General features: G+C 47.6%; 1 protein-coding gene across 2 annotated transcripts in view; it reads left to right on the forward strand.

Annotated features, from left to right (window-relative positions):
* The window catches only part of IKBKB (inhibitor of nuclear factor kappa B kinase subunit beta), a 97007-nt gene that overhangs the window by 31518 nt on the left and 46473 nt on the right, over window positions 1–19016 (forward strand). For both annotated transcript variants that reach the window (XM_033949414.1, XM_033949415.1), the window contains exons 7-9: window positions 13783–13872; window positions 16218–16342; window positions 16502–16609. In XM_033949414.1, the coding sequence (XP_033805305.1) occupies window positions 13783–13872; window positions 16218–16342; window positions 16502–16609 (323 nt within the window). The remainder of the gene's footprint in view (window positions 1–13782; window positions 13873–16217; window positions 16343–16501; window positions 16610–19016) is intronic.

Below are 19016 nucleotides of genomic sequence, written 5' to 3' on the forward strand. Positions count from 1 at the left end.
GATCTGGTGGAGTTAGGATTCGGGGAGAGCCAAGATAGTGGAAAAAGGGGAGGAAGGATGCCATGTAGAGACTTGAAGGCTAGACAGGCGCATTTGTAGTGAACCCTGAGGATAACTGGGAGCCAGTGAAGCTTAGACAGAAGCGGGGAGACGCGGTCGAATTTGCTTTTTGTGAAGATTAGTTTAGCCGCGGTGTTCTGAATCCGCTGTAGTCTGAGAAGCCTTTTCTTTGTTAGGCTTAAGTAGATGGAGTTGCAGTAATCCAGTCTGGATAGAATAATGGATTGAACGAGGACAGCGAAGTGTTGTTGGTGGAAGCAGGATCTTGCTTTCCTTAACATGTGAAGATTGAAAAAGCATTTTCCTGCCATTTTCTTGCCTTTTGTTATATGGAAATTTTATTTTTCTGGTCTTCTTGTTCCATCTGTGCTCTTAGAGTTAAGGCCTCCTTATGCATTTGCTGTTTCTTTTTTCTCCTTCACTTTTTGCACTACATCCTTCTTTCTTCCAATTTTCTGCATCTATCTCAAATCTATCTTTCCAACTCTTCCCCTTCCCACAGTCCATGTGCACCATCTCTTCCCCTTCCCGCCGTCCATGTGCCACCATCTCCTTCATGCTGCCCGCGGCCTCCCCTGCACCGTTACTTTGCTGCGGTCCACCCAAGCGGAAACAGGAAGTTGCTTCAGAGGGGGGGGGGGGTGAACCACGACAAAAGAAAAGTGTAGAGGAGGTCACCATCTTAGGTACTCCTACCCTCCACTACCCGCTCCTCTCTGCCCCAACTGACATCACACTTACAGTCCTGATGCTCCAGAAGCTGACACAGATGCTCTGTGCTGGGCTGAAGGGCCTTGAGCGTCTGCAAATACTCACGGCTTGCTGGATTCCCTTCGAGGATCCTGGAGAGGGCGGGAGCCAGCAGGCTTTGAGCATGCGCAGACACTCAAGGCCCTTTAGCTCAACACAGAGCGTCGGCTTCCGGAGCATCGGTACTGTAAGTGAGATGACGGTCTGGGGCAGGGGGGAGCAGGAAGTGAAGGGTAGGCGTGCCGGTCATTGGGGGGAAGGGAAGGACATAGAAATGGTCATCAGTGGAGATAGCAGTGCTGGTCATCGGGAGAGTGGAGAGATAGCGGTGGAGGATAGCAGTGTCGGGCATCTGGAGGAGTTGAAAATAACATTGTTGGTCATCGGGTTGGGAGGAGAGGAAAAAAGCACCATCATCCAATGGAGGCTCAAATATGTATAAGGTGTTTTTATTGAAACAGTAAGTCAAATCCAACAGAGAAAAGACAAGCACATTTTGATGATTCTCAAAACATTCCCAAATCCCAACCCTCCCAGCCTCCCTAACCCCTCCCAACCCCCCCCCACCCGGGCAGCAGCAGCAGTAAAAACAAAACAGTAAAAAAATACCAAAGTAGAGTAATGTTATACAGGGCATACATCCCAAAGTTGATGTTGAATAGGCGAGACAAATGTTAAACTAAAGGGGTACCAGCATTGGCGGAACAGCCTACCCTTTTTTGATGTCAAGTCCACAATATCCCTGCGTTCCAACAACATTTGCTGCAACATTAAGGACCTCCACTGTTGCAGAGAAGGAGATTGAGGCGAAAGCCATTGCATCAGTATACATTTCCTGCCCATGAGGATTGTCTTTCTGAGGAAAAGCGCACACCCCTGTTTAGGGGGATGAAAACGAATTTGTAAAGTAAAGAGAAAGGTGGGGTGCATTCTCCAGGAGCATCCCCAAAGCTCCGCCACTGCAGACACCACGGTTATCCAGAAAGTAGACACCAAGGGGCATGTCCAGAACATATGTCCGAAAGAAGCCATAGGGTGTGCACACTTTCCACAGCCAGAAGTCGCGCTAATCCCCATAGTCATAGCTCTCTTGGGGGGATAAAACGCTCTCAATAGAAATTTGTAATTTCGCTCCTTCTCAATTGCGGATAGCGTAGGGTCGTTCCCCACCCGAAGGCCCCTACGGAGGACATCATCAGAGATAGGCACTTGAAGATCAGCCGACCATTTTTGAGCAAGAGCAAGCAAGTCCAGTTCTCCGGATAGGTCCCGTAAGCACCTATGAAAAAATTTCAACGGGACATGGTCTTGAGCAGTAAGATCGAGCGCTTCCCGTAAGCCAGAATGTACTTCCTCTTTCAAGGACACCGGGGTCAAAGTATGTACGTAGTGACAAAGTTGTCGAAAAGCAAACCAGTCCCCAGGTGGCACGTGGAACTGTGTTTGGAGTTCAGCAAATGATGTCGGCATACCCGTATCCTGCACCACCTGGGATACGTAATGTAATCCCAAAGACTTCCAACGTCTGAAAGTTGCAGAGTCCAAGCCGTTGGAGGCTCAAATATAAACTGATACTCCATTTTTGGGCCATTTGTTTGGCCCAAAAATCATGGTTTATATTTGAGTTTATACAGTACTTATTTTGTACTTGGGCAATGGAGGGTGAATTGACTTGCCCAGAGCCAGAAGGAGCTGCAGGCTATGGCACTAACCATTAGGCCATTTCTCCACTCCTCCATGCATCTAATATCCATGTAGACATGTATACTGCATACATGTCTATTAAAAAAAATTTAATTATCCACCTTGGTTTAGGGTAGGCCTAAAATATACATGTGCAGGCCCTATTTCAGAAAGGGAAGCACATTTATGCCTCCTGAGATCAACTTCAGGATCTACACCTGCTTTGAGGGTGTGTTTTATGCTGCACTCTACTGCAGAGATTAGAGAAGTTTGCCACCTTAATCCTGCAATGCTTTTTTTTGTCCCCCAAAAGCAATACTGGCAATGATATATCAAGCTCTGTATCAGAGGAAGTATAGATATGTATGTTTCTAAAATAACAAACATACACTTGTATGTTTTGAAATGTGAACATACATAAGAATATTGCCATGTTGACCTCATTGAGTTGTTGTTTTTAGATAATAACGGATACAAAACAGGTACTGTTGTAGCTGGCACATATAGCGTACGACTGTTTCTGCATGTATTTTTGAAAACTGTATTGGCCAATTCCTTTTTAAAACGCCAGTGGAAATTCACATGCCTCAGCTTGCATGTCTCAGTTCTGATTTGTATGTTCTTTCTAAAATCTACCTTGAAAGCACCGAAGAGGAAGACTGTTTGGTTTTATTTTGGTTTTGTTTGTTTGACTCGGCGGTTTCGTCCTCCTCCTTAGGGCCTCCAGCTCATTTGTAAGCATGCCTGGGATGGTGTTCCCTTCATTCACAAGTATCTGGGATTTTTCTCCTCTGTATTTTCCATTTCGTCCCCTCCAACAATCCACAATCATGCATTTGAAATCCAGCCACTAGGTGTTGCTCTTGAGCAATGACCATTATTCCCTCTGCAGCATCCCTAGCAGATCTGAAGGACCTATTGCTACTATCTGAGTTTTGTTGCTACTATTTGGGTTTCTGCCAGGTACTTGTGACCTTGATTGGCCACTGTTGGAAACAGGATATGGGGCAAGATGGACCATTGGTCTGACCCAGTATGGCTATTCTTATGTTCTTATGAGGAGCAGAAGAGCTGAATGTTATGTATGAGAATGCACAGCCCTGCTGCTGAATCACTGGTCCAACCTCTGAAGGGTCACTTATTTCATTTTGCTTGAGGTTTAAGCCTCCTGTTCTAGCAATCGTCTCAAATAGTCATTATTCCACCTACTTCCCCAATTCTCTTGGGCTCAACCAAACACTCAAGAAGGGCCTGTTTACACGTCACAGCTCAGATTCTATACTTGGATTCCAGCCAAGAAGTCCAAGATTTTTAGGATTAGAGACTGACACGGAGAAAGATTTGTCCCTGTTCCCGCAGGAACTCAATTTCCCATCCCGTCCCCGTGAGTTTTGTGGCTGTCCCTGCCCCATTCCTGTAAGCTCTGCCTTAACTGCACAAGCCTCGAACATTTATGATTTTAAAATGTTTGAGACTTGTGCAGATGAGGACAGAGCTTGCAGAAATGGGGCTGGGATAGGAAAATGAGTTCCCGCAGGGATGAGGAAAAATTTGTCCCTGTGTCATTCTCTACTTAGGATCAAACCTTTACTATATAGGCTTTGTATTGATTTGATAGTGAGCATTCATCACATCGATAAATAAAGTGACTGGCTGAATGTGACTTCTCTCAGCTTAGTACAAATGTGCGTCTGGACCTTTTTGCTTCTGTTTTTTTATGTAACTTTGAGACAGCAGAAAAAGAAAAGTTCTACTTTTTCATTTCAGTAGCAAATGTTTTGTAGTGTTTTGAAATCTGATAACAAACCCACTATGGAGCCTTTTGGTCCCTTTTCCAGCAGAGCCAGTCACAGGCACTGGAGTCAAACAATGCAGGTCATAAAATTGTTTGCCTTCCTGTTTGAGAAAAAAAGTTTCTAAAGTGTGTGATTTCAGATAGGTTATAAACCAGCAGCCCAGGGCAAGGGGGGGGGGGTGTCAAAGTTTTCAATTTTAATCATATAGCACCCTGCTATACTGGTTCAGTGCAGTTCTAAGACTGCTCTTCCAATCTTGCTGTAAATTAGAAATTTGCAACCCATTCCTTGGGACACACAAAGCCAATGAGGTTTTCATGATGCCTGTCGTGAATAACCAAAAAAACACAGTGGAGAGACGATGATCCTGAGATGGACTTTAATGAAAGTTCCAAATATACATAAAAATCCAAGTTCCAGCAGCGTCCCACACACCAGTTTTTCCACGTATTCATCATCATAGGACTCTTAAGGACCCCTGAAGAAGACATCTTGTCGAAATGCGGACCATTTTGGGTCCTGCACCACTAGCCAATTAGGTCCTTTTGATTTGTATGTGGATTTGTATTCTTTATGTGGATTGTTTATTTGGAACTTGGATTTTTATGTATATTTGGAACTTTCATTAAAGTCCATCTCAGGATCATCGTCTCTCCACAGTGTTTTTTTGGTTTCTCTTGGACTTTTAATGGATTCCTTGGAGTCAGTTCTCTTTGGTTTGGCCTGTCATGAATATGCATGAAATATATTTTCATGCACTGTCTCCATTGTATGCAAATTTATCTCTTGCATATTCATTGTGGATATCTTGAAAACTGGACTGTCTTGGTGTGCCAAGGATTGGGTTGAGAACTCCTACCCCCCTTCCAAATTCTGCCACTCCCCCAATCCTCCTTTCCACTGGAGGACACCACCACTCTCCAACTTTTCACATTGCCACCCTGGAATTTTGTTGCTTTTTTAGTTGTTCCTTTCACTTTTTGCACTTAGAAGGACAAGCTACCACGCTCCTCTTAATCAAGTTTTCAAGTTTCAAGTTTTATTAGGATTTTATATACCGCCTATCAAGGTTATCTAAGCGGTTTTACAATCAGGTACTCAAGCATTTTCCCTATCTGTCCCGGCAGGCTCACAATCTATCTAATGTACCTGGGGCTCTGGAGGATTAAGTGACTTGCCCAGGGTCACAAGGAGCAGCGCGGGGTTTGAACCCACAACCCCAGGGTGCTGAGGCTGTAGCTTCAACCACTGCGCCACACAATCTAGAGCAGGGGTGTCAAAGTCCCTCCTCAAGGGCTTTCAGGATTTCGGGTTTCAGGGCTTTTGGGTTTTCAGGATTTCCCCAATGAATATGCATGAGATCTATTTGCATGCACAGCTTTCATTGTATGCTAGTAGATCTCATGCATATTCATTGGGGAAATCCTGAAAACCCAACTGGATTGCGGCCCTCGAGGAGGGACTTTGACATCCCTGGACTAGAGTCTATCATTTTACTCAACCAGTCTCAAATTGTCTGCTGCTTCCTACCTAATTAGCTGTTAGTGAGTGAGTGATTAGTATTTCCTTTCCTGACGGGAAAAAAAATGCTCTACCTACAGCAACAGTCTTCACTCATGTTTAAGCTGGGGCCATTTTGTATCCAAATGAGCTGATGGAGTGTCGCCACATATCTTCCCATGCGAGGCCTTGACACTGCTGATCAGTGTGTGTCAATGACACCCACCCCACCAGCCTGCTTTCATACTTTTTTTTATCCCAGGACAAGCAGGCATGATATTCTCACATGTGGGTGACGTCGTCTACGGAGCCCCAGCGCGGACAGCTTTTCAAGCAAACTTGATTGAAGTTTCAAGTTTGCTACACTGCACCACGCATGTGCATGCCTTCTTGCCCACTAGAGGGCACATCCCCACCTCGTGGTCCTCAGTTCAGTTTTTTCCGCGGAGCCAGAAGCCCTGTGGAAATTGTGCTCTATAGCTTTTGCCTTCTGACACCGCGGCTGAATGTATTCGCTCGGTCGCTGTGCTTGCTTTGTTATTTTTGTTAGTTCGTCTGTTAAATTTCGTCGAAAAAAAAAAAAAAAAAATTTGTTCCGTTCGGCTCCGGGGGCTCCCGGTAGCCGCGGCCGTGGGACCTCGTTCGTTCCCGGCCCTTTCGGTTTTCATGTCCCGTCCCTTGACGGGCTTTAAAAAGTGCTCCCGGTGTGATCGGTTGCTCTCTATTACCGATCCACACCGGTGGTGCTTGATCTGTCTTGGTCCTGAGCACCCTACGGATTCCTGTGATAGGTGCTCTACTTTTCAGTCTAGAGCTCTCCGCCGACGCCGTGCCCGAATGGCGGAGCTCTTCGCTGTGGACCCCGCGGCGGGGAAGGCCTCGACGTCGGCCTCGGCTTCGGCCCCGGCCTTGACCTCGGCCTCGGGTCCCTCGACCTCGCCGCGGACACTGGCTTCATCCAAACCTACTTCCTCGAAGCCTGCCCAGGGTAAGTCCTCGCTTCCTTCCTCGACTCCAGGGTCTGCGACGAAGCCATCCTCGGGCTCCTCGGCGGCGGGTGGGTCGTCCTCAGCCCCGCCCCGAGCGTCAAAGTCGGGTGCCCCGAGGGAATACTCGAGACCGAGGTCGCTCTCCAGGGAGCACCCGCCGGCCCCGGACCTACCGGCCATGATGACGGTTCTGGCCTTCCAGGACTTGCTCCGAGCGCTTATTGCCTTGGAGCTGACCAGGGCCCTCGCGCACCTGCAGCCGGCTTCGGCCTCGTCTGCCCCGGTGTCGACCTCGACTGCCACGGCGTCGGCGGCTTCGGTCTCGGTGCCCTCGGCTTCGGCCCCCGGGGCTCTCCCGGCCTTGACCCCAACCTTGCCCTCGACCTCGGTCTCGGTTGACCAGCCTGAGCGGAGCGTGCGGCCTAGGGACAAGGTGCGTCGGGTTAGGAGGATCTCTTCCACTTCCTCTTCGTCGAGGTCCTCCCGGGGCTCCTCGCCCTCGGGCCGGCCTCGAGCGAGGCGTCGGCCGAGGAAGCCCAAGTGTTCTCGGGGTTCTCCTCGGAGACGCGGTCGCTCCTCGCCGACCGGGGGTGAGAAGTTACGTGTCTCAGAGCTCCGCCTCGACAATCCGAGGCTTTTCCGTTCCGCCGAGGGAGGGGGTTCGAGAGACTCCTCGCCGAGACGGAGGGGGCATGCCTCGGTGCCTCGTACCCCGGGGACTTCCCGTAGGGGCTCCTCGGGGCACCGGCGGTCCCCGACCACCTCGAAGTCACTGGGTGTGGCCTCGTGGGGATCGGGGTCTGGTACGGGTAGGGAGCCTCGATATTCCCGCGAGGCTTCCCCTTCCTTTTTGGCGACTCGGGCTTCTCGTACTCCTTCCCCGCCTTCCAAGCCCTCATCCTTTTCAAAATTCGTGCTGGATATGGGACGTGCTTTGGACCTAGACTTAGTCTCCGGTTCTCAGTATACGAAGGAGTTTTTGGAGGAGCAAGACTTGCCCTCTCCCCCGAGAGTAACTCCTCGTTTGCCTCTCAATAAGGTCCTCCATCAGACCTTCCTGAGAAATTTGGACTCCCCTCTTACAGTCACAGCGGTGCCGTCTAAGATGGAATCCAAGTACCGGACCATCCCATGTAAGGGCTTCGATAAAGCACAACTGTCTCACCAGTCGTTGCTCGTCGAGTCGGCGCTAAAAAAATCACAGCCATCGAGGGTCTCGGCGGCGGTTCCCCCCGGACGGGAAGGGCGGACCCTGGACAAGTTTGGTCGCCACCTCTATTCCAATTCTTTGATGGCTACCAGGGTCCTCAATTATGCTTTCACGTTTTCGTCCTATCTGCGACACATGGTGAAAGACTTGCCCCGTTATCATGGGGTCATGCCAGATTCCCATAAGGAAGGTTTTGGTACTTTTGTGGCCAACTTGTCCCAATTGCGTCTGTACCTGTTTCATGCAGTTTACGACGCATTTGAGTTGGCCTCGAGGGTCTCTGCCTTTGCAGTAGCGATGCGCAGGCTGGCATGGCTCCGTACGGTTTGATATGGACCCGAACTTGCAGGAGCGTCTGGCCAATCTACCGTGTGTGGGATCGGAATTGTTTGACGAGTCCCTGGAGGCGGCGACCAAACGACTGTCGGAACATGAGCGCTCCATCGCCTCCTTGGTCCGTCCTAAACCTCGGGCCCCGCCGCAGAAACCGTTCAGACCTCCCCCGCGGCGATACCCCCAAAAGTCTACGCCGGCCTTCTCTAGGCCTCCGCCCCGGCGCCCCCCACAACAGGGTAGAGGGGGCCAACCAAAACCTCAGGCGCAGGGGGCGTCCAAGCCGGCGCCGTCTTTTTGACATGATGTGCGGATGGGGGCGGGCCCCCTCCGCACTCTCGCCGGACCCCCTTCCCATCGGGGGTCGGCTGCGGGCCTTTCATGCGGCCTGGACCAGGATCACCTCAGATGCTTGGGTGCTCCGGATCATCTCCGAGGGCTACTCGCTAAATTTTTTAAGCCACGCCGCCGGAACATCCGCCGGGGGCTTCTCCGTACAATCGAGCCCAGCTTCCTCTTCTCCTCGCGGAAGCCAGGGCCTTGTTGCGCCTTCGGGCGGTGGAGCCTGTACCCCCCGACCAGCGGGGGCGGGGGTTTTACTGCCGTTACTTTTTGGTCCCAAAGAAGACCGGGGACTTACGCCCCATTTTGGACCTCCGGAAGCTCAACAAGTTCCTGGTCCGGGAGAAGTTCCGTATGTTGTCGCTTCCGGTTTTATACCCTCTTTTGGAGGAAGGGGACTGGATGTGCTCCCTGGACTTGAAGAAAGCATATACTCATGTTCCGGTGCATCCCGCCTTCCGCAAGTTCTTACGGTTTCAGGTGGGGGAGTTGCACCTTCAATATCGGGTCCTCCCCTTCGGACTGGCGTCGTCCCCTCGAGTCTTCACGAAGTGTATGGTGGTGGTCGCTGCAGCCCTGAGATCTCGGGGGCTACAGGTCTTTCCCTACCTGGATGATTGGCTGATCAAGGCATCGACCAGGGAGGGGGTTATCTCAGCGACCCAACAGACTATCATCTTCCTTCAACGTCTGGGGTTCGAAGTGAATTTTCCCAAGTCTCAGTTGTGCCTGGCTCAATCCCTTCAGTTCATCGGAGCCGTGCTGGACACGGTTCGCCTCCGTTCATTCCTCCCCCCCTCCTCGGTTGGAGGCCCTGCTTCGATTAAGTCGCCAGGTTTCGCTGATGCCCGTAGTATCGGCTCAGTGCATGATGATGCTTCTGGGCCACATGGCATCGATGGTCCACGTTACTCCGTTCGCCCGTTTGCATCTGAGGCTTCCTCAGTGGACCTTGGCCTCTCAATGGCGTCAGGATTGCGACCCAGTCTCTTGTCCGATAACGGTGACTCCTTCTTTGAGACGCTCACTCCGTTGGTGGACCAACTCTTCCAATCTTTCAGGGGGTTTGCTCTTTCTCGTTCCTCCGCATCGCAAGGTCCTGACCACGGACTCCTCGGAGTATGCGTGGGGGGCTCATCTCGACGGTCTGCGGACTCAGGGTCTATGGTCGGCAGAGGACCGTCTTTGTCACATCAATGTGTTGGAGCTTCGTGCCATTTTTCTGGCGGCTCGAGCGTTCTGCCACCTGCTACACGATCAGGTAGTCCTCGTGCGGATGGACAACCAGGTGGCAATGTGGCAATGTATTATGTGAACAAGCAGGGGGGAATGGGCTTTTGGTCCCTGTGCCGGGAAGCCCTGCGCCTTTGGGAATGGGCGGTCTCCCAGAACATCTTCCTGCGTGCGGTTTACATTCAGGGAGAGAGGAACTGCCTGGCAGACAAACTCAGTCGTCTTCTCCAGCCGCACGAGTGGTCGCTGAACTCCCGGGTTCTGCACGAGGTCTTCGACTGCTGGGGAACTCCTCAGGTGGATCTGTTTGCCTCCCCGGAGACTCGCAAACTGCCCCTCTATTGTTCTCGGATGTACTCCCGGGACCGTCTCGAGACCGATGCCTTCCTTCTCGACTGGGGGGGGGGGAGGTTCCTTTATGCATTCCCTCCTTTTCCTCTGATCTTGAGGACGTTGGTGCATCTCAAATCGACCAGAGCCACTATGATTCTCATTGCGCCTCGTTGGCCGCGGCAGCACTGGTTCTCCCTGCTCCTTCAACTCAGTGTCAGGGAGCCTCTGCTTCTGCCTCTTTTTCCCTCTCTGCTGTCTCAGAGTCGGGGTTCGCTGTTACATCCCAATCTTCAGTCTTTACATCTGACCGCTTGGTTCCTTTCCCCTTGACTTCGGTTCCTGTTTCTCAGGCTGTGAGGGAGGTTTTGGAAGCCTCGCGCAAGGTCTCGACTAGGCTTTGTTACTCCCAGAAGTGGATCAGATTTTCTTCCTGGTGTTCCTCGAACCATCTGGACCCGTGTTCGGTTCCAGTGTCTTCGGTACTGGAATATTTGTTGCATCTGTCTAAGTCTGGGCTGAAGACAACTTCCATTCGGGTGCACCTCAGTGCCATTGCGGCGTTCCATCGTCATCTTGAGGGTCGATCTCTTTCTCTTCATCCTCTGGTAACTCGTTTCATGAGGGGTCTCGTGAATGTTCATCCTCCTCTGAAACCTCCTCCTGTAGTTTGGGATCTTAATGTAGTCTTAGCTCAACTGATGAAGCCTCCTTTTGAGCCCATCGATAAATCTCATCTTAAGTTTCTCACTTGGAAGGTGGTCTTTTTGCTTGCGCTCACGTACGCTCGTCGGATTAGTGAACTGCAGGCTTTGGTTGAGGATCCACCTTTTACTGTGTTTCATCATGACAAGGTGGTTCTTCGCACCCATCCTAAATTTTTGCCTAAGGTTGTGTCTGATTTCCACCTCAATCAGTCCATTGTTCTTCCGGTGTTCTTTCCGAAGCCCCACTCTCATCCTGGTGAGGCGGCGCTTCACACGCTTGACTGTAAGAGGGCGTTGGCCTTTTATCTCCAACGTACCAAGTCTCATCGGAAGGTTCCTCAATTGTTTTTGTCCTTTGATCCTAATCGGTTGGGACGTCCTGTTTCCAAGCGCACCTTGTCCAACTGGTTGGCTGCTTGTATTTCTTTTTGCTACGCTCAGGCTGGTCTCACGCTCCATGGTCGAGTCACGGGGCATAAGGTCCGGGCTATGGCAGCTTCTGTTGCTTTCCTCCGGTCTACTCCTGTGGAGGACATATGTAAAGCTGCCACTTGGTCTTCGGTTCATATGTTCACCTCCCACTACTGTCTGGACACTTTGTCCAGAAGCGACGGCCGGTTTGGCCAGTCGGTGTTACGTAACCTGTTCTCCTAAATTGCCAACCTCCCACCTGCCCTTTTTTGGTTGGCTTGGAGGTCACCCACATGTGAGAATATCATGCCTGCTTGTCCTGGGATAAAGCACAGTTACTTACCGTAACAGGTGTTATCCAGGGACAGCAGGCATATATTCTCACAACCCGCCCTCCTCCCCGGGGATGGCTTCTTTGCTGGTTATGGAACTGAGGACCACGAGGTGGGGATGCGCCCTCTAGTGGGCAAGAAGGCATGCACATGCGTGGTGCAGTGTAGCAAACTTGAAACTTCAATCAAGTTTGCTTGAAAAGCTGTCCGCGCTGGGGCTCCGTAGACGACGTCACCCACATGTGAGAATATATGCCTGCTGTCCCTGGATAACACCTGTTACGGTAAGTAACTGTGCTATCTGGGTGTATCCTCAAAGAGTGGGCATGTGCAAAAACATTCTTTGTCTATTGAGAAATGCCTTTCCTTCAAGCATGTGGTTCTTTTCCCATCTGCTTTCCCTTTTCTGTTGTGAGCTTAGATAGAGGCAGAACATAGCAGAAAAAAAGCCAAAATGATGATGAGGTCCATCCCAGAGGTCTCCAGGGGCCACTGGGAGCCATTGAAGAACACTGACCTAGAGGATATTAGTATGCACAGGATGAGGACATCAGATGTAGCCCAAAGTTAGTCCAATCCAGACACAGAATAAACAAAATAATCCAATCTGGTAGCACTGAATCTAGTCAGTTATTACACTTTCCTAATTAATTCCTCTGCAGTCTATTGATCCTCTTGTGCTTCTTTTCACTTAATTTCGCCACTTTCCTGATTGCTATTCAAATTCTGTAACTCTGCTACTTGCCTTCCTCTGGTTTCTCTTCTCCTTCTTCTATAGACTCTCTTCAACTACTTCCTCTGAGTTCAGCATGTATTTGACCATTACCACCTTTTCCCTGAATTCTAAATCCTCTCCTAACTATCCTTTAAAGTTTCTCAACTCGGACCTCAAATAACCCCGCGAGTTTTGTCATCGTCCCTGGCCCTGCCCCATTCCTGTAAGCTCTGCTTTAACTGCACAAGCCTCAGACACTTATGATTTTACAGTGTTTGAGGCTTATGCAGATGAGGACAGAGCTTACAAGAATGGGGCAGGGGCAGGAAAAGAACTTGACGGGAAAATGAGTTCCTGCGGGGACGGGGAAAAATTTGTCCCCGTGTCATTCTCTACTTTGGATCTACTGTTGTAACTGTTAGGCTTCCCATCTGCTCTGCATGGAGGTCTTGTTGTTGTTATGTGTCATTGACTCGTGTTCGAATCCTAGCGACTTGGATGAATTGCAGATCTATAAAGAAATTGTTCCATGTGACCATTTTATAAGATGGATGTTTCTGTGCTGCCTCATAGATGTCTCATGCCTCTCATTTTCCTCTGTTCGTAATTTGAATGTTCCAGCACATGGACACCCATCTTACGTATATTTTAGAACAGTCTGTATCTTGTTCTAAAATACAAGAGAGATAGTGCCCGTTTATGACGTACTAACTTGGATTTACATATTCTGAACTGAACATCCTTTCTAAAATACACACACACTGCATTGCTGATGGTTCTTTCAGTTTGTGTGATTGTCCGGATGTATTGATTTGGTTTGTGTGAAAATACTCTTTGCTGTCTCCCAGGATCTACTGCTCTAGTTGACCGTCTAGTTTTGTCGAATGGTTGGGCCATCCCTGTGCCCTACCTTCTTTCTCTGAAGACTGCATTCCTCAGCTAAACCCTTTTCTTGTTGATGTTTCATATGCTCCTAACGCCATACAGTTTCTGTTGGATTGAGTTTCCTTTGCCCATCTTGTGTCTGTGATGTGTATTTTTACTCTAATTACTGTATTTTTACTCTGATTACTGTAGTTCAGAAGAATTGTTACCCTCTCGCTATTTTTCATTGCCCCCTCTCTTAATTTCCATATGTCTACCCTGGTAATGCCACACAAATATTACTACCTGAAAAGGGGGAGGGGGAGTAGCCTCATGGTTAGAGCCTCAGGCTAAGCTTCAGATGCCACTGTCGCTGGGCAGGTCACTTAACCGCCCTTGCCTCTGTAAGCCCAACCGGGACAGGAAAATACATGCTGGAACTGAATGCAGTTTGCCTTGAAATACTGAAAAAAGGCTTGAGCTAAATGCAGACTCCTTCTTTCTTTCTTGCTTTCTCTTTCCATCAGTTAATCCACAAAATCATTGATCTGGGATATGCAAAAGAGCTTGACCAGGGGAGTCTCTGTACCTCATTTGTTGGGACTTTGCAGTACCTGGTAAGATACTCTATCGATTTTCATTTTTCACATTTTATGTCTCTTTATAAAGCTGATAAGTGTCTTTCTCACTGCACCTTCTTCTTTATAAGTTATGCAAAAACGTGTATTTTAATAGCAATGTTCCACTATATCATGCTTCTTTGTGATTTATCTTAGCACATGTGGGGAATCTCAGTACGCCACCTGTATAATAAAATGCGATACAATACAGCGTGGCAGCACTCGTCACTGGCTCACCCAATCGTGTGAATCTAACTTAATCTATACTCTTTTTGAATAAAATTTTTTCTTTTATAAATATTTTTAATGCTTTCCTATTTCTATAGTTAATTTTTGTATTCAATCTGTTTAATAAATACTTTAAGAGTACCTTACAAATTCATATTACTTCATATCCAGTATGAAAACCCTTGAAGAATATTGGATATGAAGTAATATGAATTTGTAAGGTACTCTTAAAGTATTTATTAAACAGATTGAATACAAAAATTAACTATAGAAATCTTCGGACAATGGTAAAATTAGACCACATCAAACATCTAAAAGACTACCATAACCTGACACGGGCCATGTTTCGGCCAGCAAGCCTTTTTCAAGGGTCCAGTCGAAACAGGTACACTCCTCCCTCAATATTCGCGGGGGTTAGGGGCAGAGCCGGCCCACGAATATTGAAAATTCATGAATAACTTTTGGGCTGACTCTGACCTACCCCCGCCTCCCTCCCGCCTTTTCCCCCGGCATCCCGGACCTTACCTGGTAGTCTAGCGGTCTTTTGGGGCAGGAGCGATTTTCCTATGCTCTTGCCCCATGCAGATCACTAATCCAAAATGGCTGCCGTGAGTTCCCGTAGTCTCTCGAGAGACTATGACGGGAACTCATGGCAGCCATTGCCTAGGGCTTAGGCTCTATACAGAGGCTCTCACATACATAGTATGGGTGTGGATGGGCTGGAGTGAGCTTTGACAGAGACTTCAGCAGTTGGAGCCCAAGCACAGTACCGGGTAGAGCTTTGGATTCTTGCCCAGAAATAGCTAAGAAGAAAAAAATAAAAAAAAATTTAAATTGAAGCAGGTTGGGCAGACTGAATGGATTATTCAGGTCTTTATCTGCCGTCATCTACTATGTTACTATGCATAATGGTGGGAGGGGTTGCCAACATAGCTCCCACTTCAAAGATATTTATTTATTGAGGTTTATTAACCCAGACCTCTCTTCTGCATGGCAACTAAGGCTATGAAGAAGGGGGAGGACTTTCTGAGGAGCGAAATATCAGTGAATGTTTCCTTGGCTCAGGGAATGAACAAGATGATAAAGGTAGGGTTACCATAATTGGGGTTTTTTTTTTTTAAATAATTCTTTATTTAGAACACTGCGCAGAAACAAATAGAAAAAAACAGCACAATGGTGCACACACAGGAGCACCTCACTGCAGACACGCTCAAACCCGTTAAACAGTGACTACAAAAATCCCCCCAGTAACTCCCCTCACCACCTCTTCCCAGAACTCCAACACCCCCCAACTCCCCTCCAACTCCTCCCGGACCCCCCCCCCCAAGAGACAGCTGAGAAGTATAGGCTTTTGGCATTCGTGACGAGGCACAGACAACAATTTGAGGACCTGTGGGGATGATTTGTAGAGGTGATGGGTACCCTGTCCCGCCTCTGCATCCTGCTAGTCTCGCTCCTAAACCACCCCCAGTGCAGCCTCTTTTTCTCTCCTGCCCCCCCCCCCCCACTTGGACCATCATGGAGTCGGGTATGGCTATCTGAGACTCCTCTGTCCCCAGTACCTGTTCCGGTGCTGGAATTTCAAAACTTCAGGCAGCCAGCCAGCAGCGTTAGCCACATGATCCTACTGCCGTCAACCTGTCCTGGAAGCCTACACTCTGCAGCACTTCCTGTTTCTATGTAAGCAGGATGCTGCAGAGCGAAAGCTTCCGGGGCAGGCAATTTTTATCTCCCTCCTGCCTCATCCGTGTACCTTTTAGTGTCCCTGTTGGTCCAGCGGTGAATCGCAGCAGGAGTGACCTTTCTTCGCTCCTGCCCGTGCAGATCTGCTAGCTAATTGGCTGCCGTGAGTGGAAACATGATACTGAGGTAGATGGACCATTGGTTGATGGACGTTGTTGGACATTGTTCTTATTCAAGTTACCCTTGGGCCTGCAAACTAGCACAGAGTCTAATAGTTAAGCCCCATTAAGGGTAAAAGCCCATAGTATATTTTGTACTAAGCTTTGCTTGGACTGCTTCAGCACTTTCAAAAGCTGTTAGTTGAAAAATCCTTCCATCGTAGTTAAATTACTAGAAAGAAAATAATTCTTCATTTTTTTTTCATGTTTCAGGCTCCTGAGCTCTTAGAACAGCAGAAATACACAGTAACAGTAGATTATTGGAGCTTTGGCACACTGGCTTTTGAATGCATTACTGGTTTTAGACCTTTTCTTCCAAACTGGCAGCCTGTACAGTGGTGAGTAGTCTAAGAAGAAAAAGAGAACTGGCTGACAGAAACCATGCAAAAATATTAGTGTGTGTGTGTGTGAATGAGAAGTTGGGGGAGTAGGGCAATGGGCAAAGGTATTGGTTAGACCTTATCGTTATTCTTTTTCCTTCTTTCTTGAACTTTTAGGCATTCAAAAGTGAAACAGAAAAGTGAGGATGATCTTGTTGTTTATGAAGATCTGGCAGGGGAAGTGAAGTTTTGTAATTCTTTACCATATCCTAATAATTTAAACAGGTAAGAAGGTTACTACGGGGAGATTTCTCTGGTACACTAGGAAGTTGATATGTCTATTGCTTTGGGTACTAAACAAAGTTGATTCTTTTTTGATGAAGTTGCCAGAGGAGCACATCAGAAGGATGCCATGGATGTGGCCAACCTGGATTTTAATAAAATCTTTGAAATACAGGTACACAATCTCTTATTAGAAATTCTGAAAACCAAAAAGCTCAGAAAACCAATATTTTTTTCAAGGAGGTGGTTTGTGTACCAGAGCTCACATTTGGTAACAAACATGCCCCAGTGTGACAGATGCTCAGCCCAAAAGAGCAACAGATTCCCCTTTGAGTAACAATGAGAAGCAGAAAATGAACAATATATACCAATTAGTACTGATAAATTCTACAATACTTTCTTTTATTAAGCTCCTAATCCCTAATCTTCCTGTCTACCGTTCCAAAATCTGAAAAGTTCCAAAATCTGAAATTTTTTCAGAATAGGTATTTTATTGGATAAACACTGGATAAAACCCACTTTTCCTGTGCAAACAGCATACGATTCCTTACAGATGGGTTAAGCACCTCAACTCATGAGTTGCTTGCAGAAGACATCAATCATTTTCTTCTCTCCATTCCCTTGTCTTTCTGGGCAGCGCCCCCTCCCCCCTCTTCTCAGTCTTAACTTTTGCAAGCAAGTTGTGAAGATGTCTTTTTATCTGCTCTGCTCTAGAGTTTTTATTTTCAGGATTTAATCCAATATTTTTTTAAGGCTTCCCTGTGTTAACAGGTTCCCAGTAGTCCTGGGATAGCTCTGCCAGGGAGAAGGGCCAGATGATGGGGTCTGTAGCCAGGAGAGCCATACTTTTTTTGTTTTTTAAAAAGCACCTGCCTGACTTGCCTAGGTACTAATAGAATGCCAATACCTCAATGCACGTTCTATATGCAACAAAACCCTAATCATAAATGATCTTATAGCCGACAGCCAAGCTGGCATAATTTGCATCACAGAAACGTGGATTTCGGATGGAAACTCACCAACCTTGATAGATCTATGCCCTCCAGGATTCAAGCTAATACACTCACCAAGGACACACAAAAGAGGTTGAGGCCTCCTACTAATATACAAATCATTCCTCACCATAAACATCCTTGACAAACAGGCAGACTCAGACCTAGAATACATATGATCTGCACCCTGAAGAATAATGAGGAAGATAAAGATGTAGGCCTGCTGGAGCACAATGTAGCCCTTGCAACTTTATTAGTTCTGGTTACGCTCCAAGTTTGATTACAAAAGTAAATAAATAAATAAATGTCTTTACAATTTTCTCACAGAGCGATGTTCATTTGAAAAGATTTGTAAAGATAAGAAAAAACAAAGTATTTTCATACAAGTGTTTGAAAGACTGTAAAGACATTTATTTATTTATTTACTTTTGTAATCAAACTTGGAGCGTAACCAGAACTAATAAAGTTGCAACGACAGAAAAATATACTTTGGTTCATCACTAGAGGGCGCAACTCTCTTCTTGAAGAACTCTATACCTCTGAGTGACTTTCAAACGTGACGGTTGCAATCCTGAAGTTTGGTTACCAATTTGAATGAGAAGACAGTTCTTTTATTTGAACTCTAATATTTTTCTGACTTCCACTAATATTTAACTATTAGTACCCCAGTGACATTATAAAGGAGCACAATGTAGGCCTGGCAGCTGGAGCACAATGAAGGACAAACTGATCTCTCACTGCACCACACTCTTCTTGAACTTGGTGATGCTGGGAGACCTCAACCTCCACCTAGAAATATTCAACGACCCCAAAGTCCACACCTTCAAAGAACTACTTGAACAACTAGATATCCACAGTCCACCTCCAGTCCCAAAGCACAGGGATGGCCACAGCCTTGATTTTATCTCCTACTCATCCAAAGGATTAAACTTCCCACTAGTAGACCATATCATATGGGAATCGTTAATATGGTCAGACCATCACCTCTCAAATTACTATCTGAAACTTCCTAAAACATCTGTGCACAAAGCCAATGAGACAACACGGATGATAAAGCGAGGCAAGATCCTAGCAGAGGCTTTTTGGGAGGAAACCCATTTTGCCCCTGTGAATAATAGCGTGGATGATGCCCTTGACTCCTGGCACCGCACAGTCAAGGCAACCTTAGCCAAGATAGCACCATAGTCCCTAAGCAAAAAAATCAGACCATGGTTCTCAGACCTTACCTAAAGAACAGAAGCCAGGCGACTGGAAAAACCTGGAAGAAGAACCAGATGCAAGACCGTCACATCCATTGGAGATGAAAAATAAAACAATACCCAACAGGTCACGTCAGAGGCCAAAAGGGCATACTATGAGAACCTCAGAAGTCAATAGCTTCAGACCCATAGCGGGAATACCCTGGCCGGCAAAACTGT

This window comes from Geotrypetes seraphini, chromosome 6 (genome assembly GCF_902459505.1).
Source record: "Geotrypetes seraphini chromosome 6, aGeoSer1.1, whole genome shotgun sequence".
In the NCBI taxonomy this organism is placed as follows: Eukaryota; Metazoa; Chordata; class Amphibia; order Gymnophiona; family Dermophiidae; genus Geotrypetes; species Geotrypetes seraphini.